The sequence below is a fragment of the Centroberyx gerrardi genome, chromosome 19 (genome assembly GCF_048128805.1).
Source record: "Centroberyx gerrardi isolate f3 chromosome 19, fCenGer3.hap1.cur.20231027, whole genome shotgun sequence".
In the NCBI taxonomy this organism is placed as follows: Eukaryota; Metazoa; Chordata; class Actinopteri; order Beryciformes; family Berycidae; genus Centroberyx; species Centroberyx gerrardi.
Window position 1 is genome coordinate 12,293,402 of NC_136015.1, and position 11,599 is coordinate 12,305,000.

At 41.9% G+C, this 11,599-nt stretch overlaps 2 protein-coding genes across 2 annotated transcripts in view; both read right to left on the minus strand.

The window, feature by feature from the left end:
• Positions 1-17: 17 nt before the first annotated feature.
• Positions 18-9,430, minus strand: wasf2 (WASP family member 2). Its single transcript, XM_071920148.2, has 9 exons — positions 9,318-9,430; positions 8,001-8,164; positions 7,531-7,665; positions 6,969-7,122; positions 5,948-6,065; positions 5,589-5,710; positions 4,217-4,375; positions 3,376-3,863; positions 18-1,696 (listed from the first exon to the last, which is right to left on the minus strand). The coding sequence occupies exons 2-9, from the start codon at positions 8,131-8,133 to the stop codon at positions 1,539-1,541; spliced, it is 1,467 nt and encodes a 488-aa protein (XP_071776249.1). The 5' UTR covers positions 8,134-8,164; positions 9,318-9,430; the 3' UTR covers positions 18-1,538.
• Positions 9,431-11,215: 1,785 nt separating this feature from the next.
• The window catches only part of LOC139927855 (putative methyltransferase-like protein 24), a 5,594-nt gene continuing 5,210 nt past the window's right edge, over positions 11,216-11,599 (minus strand). The window contains exon 6 of the mRNA XM_071920144.2: positions 11,216-11,599. This exon is cut by the window's right edge and continues 744 nt beyond it. The gene's annotated coding sequence lies outside the window, so the exon portion shown is untranslated.

The window sequence follows — 11,599 nt, forward strand, 5'->3', positions numbered from 1 at the left end:
AAAATCCAAACAATTACTGTCATTCACTCCATCTTTATTGATATAATAACTATAATCATTTAGAATTAAGGCAGGAGAAGCAGAACTTTGGCTAAACATGCTGTGCGATCGTGCCTTTAACACAGGCAAGACTTTAGTTTTAAAATAAAGGCACTTGAACAATATATGTGGCCCACACTGATCAACAGTCAGTTCTATATTTGACTCATCAATGGCAACTGTTATTATTTTGGAAGAGCAGGCTGATGAGTGATCAGTGTGGATAATCAAGTTAAACCTGGAGACACTGAAATACAATATAAAAAGGCACTTCTAAAGGAGGCAGGATAAGATAGAGAGCATCTCATTCTAACCAGAGCACAGTGATTGAAGGTGTGCACCTGTCGCCTAGTTCTCACCCAGCAAGACAGTTCAACATGGAAAATTGCAGAAAGAAATAAGTAACAGAGCTGAAACATTGTACAACATGACTCATGGCATCTATGTTACACGTCTCCATATGCTCAGAAATGTAATTTCATCAAACACCCCAGGCATCTGACTTGATGATGCTGCAGGTGAGCCAACACTTCCCCATCACACAGAATAATAAATTCATACATTAATTTATCATCTACAGCTATTGCGATCACTCAGCCATCTTGAATTCACCCCTGTCGGGAAATGCGTCTCTCATCCACAAGGCAATTGTTCCCATGACAACCACAGAAAAGGATAGGGATAGAATACAAAAGCGAGGAAAAATAGCAATAAAAATCTGTGCTTTAGGTTTCAAACAGATTGTATTATTTTTAAGTAAATATGATTCAATATGTCATACACACCATAATCTTAGCATCTATATAATCTATCTATGAATGTGTGCAAGAGTGACAGAGCGAGAATGTTCTGACGTCAATTTCTCGTCAAGTGTCTTCCACTGAGTACATATAAATACTGTGTATGTAAGAGCTTGCTTGCATGCGCATATGTGTGTGTGTGTGTGTGTGCGCTCCCTCTCCATCAGCCTTTACAGGAATACAGTATATTAAAGCAGATAAAAGCAGGTCGTTAGCCAACAGTAAAGGGCGCTTCATTCAGACACTGACATACAGACTGAGATATTAGACTGTGGTGGGCTCACACACAGACTCAGCAGAGACAAATCAAACAACCCTCTTACATTAATAACAGCGGTGTGTCAGCCGTTGCAAGTACTGGAAAATATCAGGAATGGCACATGCACACAAGCCAGCACACACACTCTCGTCTTTGGACGTCTGCACCTCTTATCTTTGGAATTTCGGATAAATGGAAATAAATGAGTGGAGGAATGTGACTGATAATTAAAAAGGAGGAAGAGTGAGGTCATGGTACAAACATGCACGCACACACACACACACACACACACACACACACACTCTGACTCTCTCACACACATACACACCATAGACCTCTACTCCACTGGTACCAGAGAATGTAATTTGAATGGAAATGCTCAGATGTGGCTGTAGGCTGGGAAAACTACGGTGGCGGTGGTGAGGATGAAGAGGGGGTGATCATTCGGACCACTCGTCATCATCGAACTCGGAGGAGTCGTCCTCGCTGTCGCTGCACTCCACGGCGATACGACGCGACAGGATGGCCGCCACGTCGTTGCCAAAGTGGTCCCTCTTCTCCTGCTCCCGCTGCTCCTCCACCTTCCGCAGGTTGAAGCCTGGGAGGTTACAGTGAGCATGTGTGTGACTAACAACTTTTACATCATCATTCACAAGCAGCATTACTTCACTGTGGTCACGGACATATTCAGATACCTTTAATATAATGGGTAGGTTCAGCCAAGCAATCTGATTGGTCAAAGGTGTTCCAACCGTGCTAATAATATCCATAAATCATTGACTGCTATGCCTAGTCTTGAGTCTTAATCAGGGAGCTGGTGGGTGATCTCTCTTGTTCTCTCCTGGTTGTCCCCCACCAAAGGGGGGACTATGGATCGGTCTCCGTCCGTTAGTTCGTTCGTTAGTTTGTTGGTCACACTGTAATGTTGACTTTGTGCCGCTAGGGGGCGGCATTGACAATGAATGGGGACTCAGTAGTAAAGCAGGTCATACAGTTAAAGTTATCATACAATGTGGGGGACAATGAATGGGGACTCAGTGGTAAAGCAATATAGTTAAAGTTATCATAGGTAACATAATAGTCTACACACGCTACACACTTGGAGACATCAGACTGGGTTGATGTGTTGAAGTGAGAGTCAATGGAGAATTTTTGGGCAAACCTCTAACCCCAAGACACTGTAGTTACTGTACAGATGTTGGACTGTTGGACTGTTACTGCACTCATCACTGCACTACCACTGTGCCGTCAGTGTTGACCACTTATATCATATTACCACTTACCTACTGTGCAATACCATTTATCACTTATATCATTTATATTATTCATAACACTCACGCTCCTGGTGTTGTATGTTATATTGTATTATAAATTGTATTGTAGTGTACATTGTGTAATGTACAGATTGTATTTACTGCGTATTGTAGTTCTTATATTTTGTACTGTATTGAGCAAAAACAATTACTATTACTACATTTCAAGATATAACTTGTAAGCCTAATTCTGAGGAGAGTAAGCAACAGAAATATATGGTCAATCTGTCCTTTCATTTTCCCATGAGAAAATGCTTATACAATTTCACTCATATTTCAAGTACACTCAGCAATCACTGACTGACCCAAGGGTGGAACTACATCACTGGTGGGGGACAACATGTTTACTATTGGCTTGTTTTTATTCTTATGCTTTGAAGGAAACTTTTCAGGCAGTATACAAGACTTGGTAGCTGTTGTATAAAAGCTATAATTAAGTACTCTCTTGTGCCTCATACCTATCACATCGTTGTCATACCCATAATCATAGTAAAAAACGCTCTCTCAGGTATTATTGCTATATTCTTGCACATTAGGTAGCATGAAATAGAGTAAGTGCGGTGCAAGCATTGTGTTACAATGTAAGCCACAACAGGCTGAGCAATTAGAACAGCTAAGAAGTGTTGCTAGGCATGACGCAACGTGGAAGTGGTGGTAACACACCACAATAATAATAAAATAATGTAAATGCTTAATTGATCTTTTATAAGCAATAATAATTAAATAATAAAATAATTAAATGTTATACTTCTGCCAAGCGATACAGTTATATATTGGTATGAGTAGTTATTTTCAGTTACTGCATTAATATGCAATCACAATAACGATAATATACAATATAGTATATGTAATATTCGCAGGAGTATTTTACAGAAGCTTCAAATGCGATTCAGCCAATCAGCACTGAGGACCATAACTATCCATTTAATACTAATCCGTTGTCCACCAGCATGCGGTGTCTTACCTTGTCGGATGGCCTGCAGCAGGTCACTGCGAGCGTCACCGGCGGGCTCCGGCTGAGCCTTAGGAGCAGAGCTGGGGGCCACCGCACCACCAGAGGAGGGCGGAGGGGGAGCAAGGGGCCCAGAGGACGGGGGAGGAGGGCCAGGGGGAGGCGGAGGAGGAGGAGGTGGCGGGGGACCCCCACCTTGCGGCAGGGCAGGTGGAGGAGGAGGACAAACAGAGGACATGGCGGGAGGAGGAGGGGGAGCAGGGGGGGAGGGATAGGCATTGGGGGAGGAGGAGAGGGGAGGAGGGGAGGGTGGGGAGTCGAACCCGGGGGGAGGTGGGGGGGCTCCAAACCCGCATGGGGGAGGTGGGGGAGGAGGTGCGGGGGGAGGGGCGAGGTTGGGGCGGGAGTTGGCTGGGGGGGAGGCCATGGGAGGAGCAGGAGGGGGGTGGTTGGGACTGAGCACGCTCACACGCTTCTGGTTTTGTCCTCCGTCATGATACCTGCCAATGACAGAGCACAAGGATATCATACATAGTAGACAACTGACCCTTCCGTAACTGTGTTTTTTTACAAAATCTTCATCTGAAATCCTAATTCCTTTGCAACTACTAACACAGTAGCTCATGTTTATTAAAGAAACACGGACTGAAAGTTAACAGTGGATATCCCGGTGGAGAACAGTGGGTGTGTAATCCAGTTTGGTAGCAGTGGACCCTTGAATCGTGACGTGTGTCTACGATTGCTCTGCAGCTGTACAGTGTACATGTGTATGTGTGTAGTCACCGCTTGTTGGAAGGTGGAGGTGGGAGTAGCAGTGTGTATATGTATATGCACTTATACGTATGCTACTTACGCCATGTCTGGTGGCGGTGGAGGCAGGAAGTCATCGGGGCCAGGCGAAGGGAGAGAGGAGCCAGGATCAAAAGCATAAGAGCCTGTACTCTGCTCTAAGCCATCAGAAGTGAAGCCTTCTCCAGATCCAATACTGCCATTCAGACCCTCCAAAGAATTCCTTAATAAACATCAAGTGATCAAACTCAACCATCAAGACATCAATATCAGCTCAAAATATTCCATCCCTATTCTCTGAAACCTCTCCATACAGAGGACTTTGAATAAAGCATTTATGGCACAGCAAATGACCATTTATGGACTCAATGAGCTTTTTGTTGTTGTTTTGTGAAATCACCCTTAAAAGATTTAAGAGGAACTGTCACAGTTTTTTTGGTAGCAATGCATTTAGAGCATCAAAAACACTAGGAAAAATGACAGTGTTACATTTATGCAGTTACCTTGTGCTCTTTGGTTGATACAGCTATAAAATATTAATAATTCATAAAATAGTATTGTGACGTGCACAGCAATAGGGGATTGGTTTGCCCTTCAACTTGACAGTTTGACAGATATTCCGACCTAAATAATGATTTTTCCATTAAGCTGGGCCTGTGATTATCTAAACAAATGAGGAGGCAAATTGACTTTACGCATACCGCTAAGGCAGCATCACAGGAGCTGGTAAATCTTATAAAACAGATTAAGATACTAGCCAAGCACATCGCTTAGTCAGTCTTGCACTTTATGTCTACTGCTTTCTGCAGTGTTGGTGTGCTGCGTGATCATCAAATACTTTTCTACTTGCTATCTACTCATAAACTATTGTCACTCAACATTTACACATGGATAAGAGAAGATACCAGTCTTTTTTATTTTCATTTTAAATATGTATGCCTATTTCACATGTTTATAGTGATCATCATTGATCAGTAGCAATAATAATTAGTGGATAGTGTTATCACAATGTTCCTGACAAAAGGTGAAAAATAACCATCTATGTCCAAAATGACTTTGTCAGACCGTAGCAGAAAAGGGCTAGTGCAACTTCACTGCATTTTGCCAAGGACAGCCACCCCTACGCCCGCCCCCCTGAGAATATTCTGCTGTTTTTAGACAGGACATACCACTGAATGGCATACCTCCGTCTACAGATGGGTTGATAACAGTGCAGTGAGTGAAATTCACCATCAGAATACCCATTCTTTAAGCATGCGCTCTCATTGTGTTAACTAGAGAAATAAATAATAAATTCAACTAGTCATTATTTTTCTAGGGGCCATAATGCTAATGAGGACCTCTGAAGTCCGTGGACAACCACCACTCCACGCCGACACAGACCCCCATCACCCTCTGGAGACTTCAACCTCTCCTTTCTCAGTCTCTCAACTTACATCATGTCATTCTTTGGCACCACAAACTCCTCCCCCATCTTGCGGCGTTCCCATTCCTCCTTCCTGGTCTTGATCTTCCGAGGATTCAGCGTCCGTGGGTTCAGATTGTCCTTCTTCTCCTTCTACTCAGAGAGGAGAGGAGAGGAGAGGAGAGAGAGAGACAGAGAGAGAGAGAGAGAATGGGTTGGATCCAAATGCTTTCCTTTGATGTACTGTACATATGAATGATTCACGACTAAATTAATGTTGTCTAGTTGTTTCAACTCAATGACTGTCAAGTTATTTGTTTCGTGTGTTTGATTGTGTGTGTGTGTGTGTGTGTGTGTGTGTGTGTGTGTGTGTGTGTGTGTGTGTCTCACTCTGTGCTTGCGTTTCTCCTTCATGATGTCCTTGGTGTCCTGCAGCATCTTCTCCTTCCACAGGTCAAAGAAGTAGGAGGGATCGGTGTAAAACTTCAGAGCCTCCCTCCCATCCTCCCTGTGGACAGCCATTTACACCCAAAATAATTAACACTGGGTGTGCATGTGTGTGTGTGTGTTTATATTGTATGTTATCTTATCTCATGTGCACACATATGAACATGGTGTGTGTTTACATTGTATGTTATGTGTGAACATATGAACATACCATAAAATTGAATTGAATTTACTGCTTTTCTGAGAAGAATTGTGCTGCTCAAATTTATATAATTGCCTAAAAATATTACTGGTATAGGCAACTGATGTCTGACTGATTAACTACTTTATAAGAAAGTATGACTTATTTTTGGTAACATACCAAAAATAGTACCACAACATACTGGTCAGCTTATAAACAAAGCATCAATGCATCAAAATGGACTCAAACAAAAACTTCCAAAGCCACAAAAGTGAATAAAAGATATCTCTCCGTCCCACACTGACTAACAAACAGGAACAATGCTGTATAGCGCTCCAAGCAGTAGTTATGTTTGGTAGTCACACCACTACCTGTATCCATGACAACGAGACAAACATCAGCATGTTTCACTACATGCAATGTCTCTTTTTGGTGATACATTTTCTGATATTTTAGTAATTGTAATGATATTTTAGGCTATAAATATTGTATTAGACGCCTTTATGGTAATTCTGCCATTTTTTTTTTTAACTTTATTTACACATACACAAGAATACACCACAACAATCCAAACCACTATTTGAGATCTGGTCATTATTGGAAGTTTTGCGGTATATGCATCAGAGAAGAGGGGTTGAATAATGCATAGGCATGACAGAAATTTGGTGTGTGTGTGTGTGTGTGTGTGTGTGTGCGCACATGCATGAGTGGTTACTGTTCCTTGTATGTTATGCTGATATGAATGAATAAGAGCTATGAATCTGTGTGTCTGCAGGGTCGTACCGGTACTGGCTGAGGTTGTTGAGTGGCGGGGGCGGGTTACAGACGGTGTAGGTGTCCTGTACAGGCATGGGCAGAGACGGCCTGGTGAACAGCTGCTGGTCCTGGGTCAGATTACTGCGGAAGGCCTTACGGGTAGTGATGGCCTGCAGAGAGACTGAGAGAGAAAGAGGGAGACAGAGGGATGAAGTGCTAATCAATATTTACCGTACCGGAGGAGGTGAAGTGATTTTGATGATGTCACTGTGATGTCATTTTTCACAGATTTTAATCAGACAATATTTGTCCTTTTTCAGTGGCTGAAAATTTTTAACATTTGTTATTCATAAAAAGTCAGTATTGGCAGGTAAATCTAATCAGAGTTTTGCTTCACAATCACTGACATCAGTAACAGTCAGGCTCAAGTGTTTATCAGCATAATATGTTTAAAAATAGACTGAATGTGGTATGTTTCATGTGTAACTCAAGCTTAAAATGTGGGACAATGTTAATATTTAGCTGTATTCAGACTGTAGCAGTAATAGAGGTAGTAGTAATGGCAGTAGTAGTATGTGTGCGTCCTCACCCTCCTCTTCTTTGGGGTCCAGTTGGGTGACTTTGACCTGTAGACGATCCACTCTTTCCCCCAGTGTATTTACTCTGATGGCAAATGCTCCAGCCTGCACAAACAGCTCCCCAAACACATCCTCCGCATACTTACCTACACACACACACACACACACACACACACACACACACACAGGTTTATAATTTACATCCTCAAAGGCTATTTTAAGTGTCACACTCACACACACTGAACTCATATTCATAATTTACAACTATGTGTAAAATAAAACTCTCTCACTCTACTTCTGCCTTTCACACACAGGCACACACAGGCACGCACATGCGCACATGCACACATCAAACACACTCACAGACAATACTGTTCATGTTTTTTATTTTACAGACAGATGCATTGATTGTTTTCATGCAAATTTACACTCACACACACACACACACACACACACACACACACACTCAAAAGACACTCACTGAGGCTGCCGAGCTGGCGGATAATGTTGGCCAGGCTGATGTTGGTGACACACTCCAGCTCACTGCGGATGTTCGGGGGGATAGTCTGGCGACACACATGCCGCGGCTCTATATTCCTGGTAACTAGAGGCATGGTGGGGTGTGATGGGTAGGGCGGCCTGGCCCTGTAGAGGAAGAGAAAGGGGGGGTCATTTGAGTCTCAAACACAGGTAAAAACATACAACCACTAAAGGACTGGAACACAGTACTAAGGCATTGATGTGTCGATGTTCTGCAGACATGGCGGCTGTCTGGCCGCCATGTCCTACAGACATCTGTGACACACTCATGTGACACCCAGACACACGAATACACGCTTATATAAATACACACTGGGCCAGACGGGGCTAAAGCAGAAGCAAAACTAAAGGCTTGCTCCACTCCGCACACAACCCACTCTCAAAATTCATCAAGTTAGTGTGAACAAAACTGGACAATGTCAGAAATGCTTTTCTGGATTTCTGGAGCACTTGGCCCACAGAAGTTTAAGCACATCAAATCACATCAGACAAAACATAGTCAATGTGTATTCATGTCAACTCCCCAAGCAAAGCAGGAACTCTACATTGCAATATGGAGTCTACTTAGAAAATGACAACTCCCATAGGCGCTCAGAGAGTGAGAGTGCAGACTCTCCCTGCAACCAAGATAGTGCTGGCAGAATTTGTATATAGCTTACTGTAAGTATACTCTGCTGTGCTTCCTATTCCCCATTTTGGTTGCCTAATTACAAGTTTTTAATGTCAGGGCTTCATAGACTGGTGAGGTCATGCTACAACTGTTCCTCAGTGGATTCATCTGTCTGTACTTTTCCTTGTGTTGACAGACACACAGTTTACTTATTTCCAAACACAATATAGCTAGGTCAGGTCTATTCTTTTCTCCATTTTAAGTGAGACTTGTTACAGCTGTATCCAGTTGAAGGAATGCAGCCTGCCGCTGTTAGTGGTGTGTTCGGCAACAAATCCAACTGCTCTGGTCTGTCACATTACTGCCTATTTGAAATTAGCTGTAACTAATTAAGGTTTTAAGTTCTTGGATAATCCCGGAGCCTAGTTTTAGACACGGGAAATATACCAATATGTCGGAACCGTCGCACTTCAACACCCACAACATTCAAGATTGAGAATGGGTTGAAATGAAACTTGGGATCTCGGCCTTGTCAGAGCAGGAAGTAACTTGAAAGCGCCTCTCATACCGAAGGAATAGGTGTACAAAAAGATATTCAGATCTTTCACTTTGTAAAATAAGCACACAGATTAAACACATTTTGCTTACCGTCAAATGTGGCAACTGTAGCCCCTATCAAACCAGCCGGGCTGTTGTTCTGTCTCAAGATTTCCACAAGAATTACTGAGCGGTACAGTATGCGGACGAACTGAACAGACAACAGAAGTCCCGGGTTTGTGAACTTCTCATTGGTCGAGGCGCTGTACTCCTCGAAGCCTATTGGCTGCTACGCCTGTCCGTTGTTTTTACCGAGGACAGGATATGGAAATTTCTACGTAAAAAGCGCAACTCCACCCTGACTAGTTGTAAACATCTGGCCGTAATTTGCGTAGCGGAGGGTGGAGGCATGAGCGCATTCCAGTGTGCGCTCGAGCGGGTTGGAACGCGTCCGAGGAATGACTGGCATTGTGCTCCATGAATAAGAGCTCGGTATGGAGAAAGAGCACTTAAGAGGATTAATAAGTGTACTGTGGTCCTTCCCCTGTGTTAAGTGCATTTCTCACCTCAGCAGCTTTTTCAAATTGAAAGCAAAAACAGTTTATGTGAGGACAAACAAGGAGGGGTTAAATAATTTTATCTTAGAACCTGTGAACATGTGGCAAATAATATTGACTTTCAGACAATCTGTTTTTGGATATTGCAACATTGCAATGCAACCTACCTTGTAAGTTGCAGAACCATTATGTGTCTTGGCAACATTTGAGAAAGTTAATGTAAGATATGGCACACTCCCCTTCCTGTTCTCAGCCGTATTCACAATTTACAACAACTTATAAAACTTACTAGCATATATTAGTCCAACAGTTAAGCCATTGTTGCAGCCTGCAGCCTCTAGTATTTTTTTTATTTTTTTGCTTCATGCATGAAGTATAATCACTGATACTTAAAAAAACACTAATTGAATAATTAAACCCATAATTTATTAGAAATCTATATTTCGATAGACTTATTATCAACTACTCATAGGTAAATTATTATGTCTATTTTTTTTTCTATGTTGGCATTACAAGTCCAATATATTCTTCTCTAGCTTATCATTATGTTTCTACCTTACCACCTCTAAATCCACTTCTATCTTGCCTCAAAATCTATTGCATATATGTGTTTATCTGATCACTAAACCTAGTCATACCATCTCTTTATTGTTATTTTTATTATTGTTGCAGTTATTTCATTTTTATATTTTATAGGCCTACCTGCCACTAAATCTCTACATTACTGGATTAGTTCTATCTTAACACTAATTAATATTTAGATTTATATAAAAACATGAATACCCCTATCACAGTGATTCAGGCATCACTGAATCTCTATGCTGCTGTATTGATTCTAGTTTAACACTTAATCTATACTATGCTGAACTAAAAGTGAGTTATTTGGAGGCAGATTTCAGTGCGCAGAGGCACAGTCTGCACTGATTGCGGGGGGGGGGGGGGGGGGGGGGGCTTGGGAGTTTCCTCTGTTATGTTTCCTGTGGTGAACGAGCTGCTGCAGATACAGTAAATGTCTTCCATTTGTAAAGAGGCTGGGGGATAGAGGTCTCTCCAGTTCCTCTATTGAGGCCTTGGTGGCAGCTTGTAGTGAGTCCTTTAAGGTGGAATTAACTTCTACCTGAAGTCTGCGAGTTGTAACTCTTTACTCCAAGGATAATTGGCTGGCCTGTGTGTGGGTGCTGAGGGTAGCAAAGGGAAAGGGGCCAGGGTGCTACAGTGTGTCATTCATTCGTTTATCTACTTCTTTTACTTCAAGAGATTCAGCTAGCATCTTTGCTTGCATATTTGCATGTCAAAGTACTGAACACTGTGTTATGTGTGTACAGGGCAATACAACCTGTCCTGTTATCAGGGATGATCAAGGATAGATAAAATAACAATATTCGATTTCTGGCAATATTTTATTCTGGTGTTAATGCACATTTAAAAAATTGTTCTATTTTTTCTGCTTCTGTTAGACTGTACACAGTAGAGTGCAAAAATGTCTCAATATAATGGATAAATGTTTGGTAAATTCACAGTAGGCAGTACAAGAATCAAAATCATGTAAGTCTCTCTCCTTTTCTATGTAAACAATTTATTGCACATAAAAGCATTCTGAAGGCCAATTACAGCTGTAGCTTAACCACATCAGTCAAACTTAATGTAAAAAAAAAAAAAAACGAATGTAATCCCAAGTGTTTGAAGCAGCAAGGATACCAGTAAATCAGACTATATAGTGAAAAAGAAAATTTAAAAAAAGAAAAGAAAAGAAAAGATAAGGAAAGAAAAGAAAAGAGAATTGTGTTGGTGTCAACTGGAAAGGTTCAGTTCAGCAGTGGCTAGTAAACTACATCT

Excerpts from the sequence above, each read along its gene's own strand:
- wasf2 (XM_071920148.2), bottom strand. The coding sequence starts at position 8,133 with ATGCCTCTAGTTACCAGGAATATAGAGCCGCGGCATGTGTGTCGCCAG. Across the intron at positions 7,123-7,530 it reads GGACCCCAAAGAAGAGGAGG|TCTCTCTGCAGGCCATCACT; the intron begins GTGAGGACGCAC and ends TTTCTCTCTCAG. Across the intron at positions 6,066-6,968 it reads AACAACCTCAGCCAGTACCG|GGAGGATGGGAGGGAGGCTC; the intron begins GTACGACCCTGC and ends GGCTGTCCACAG.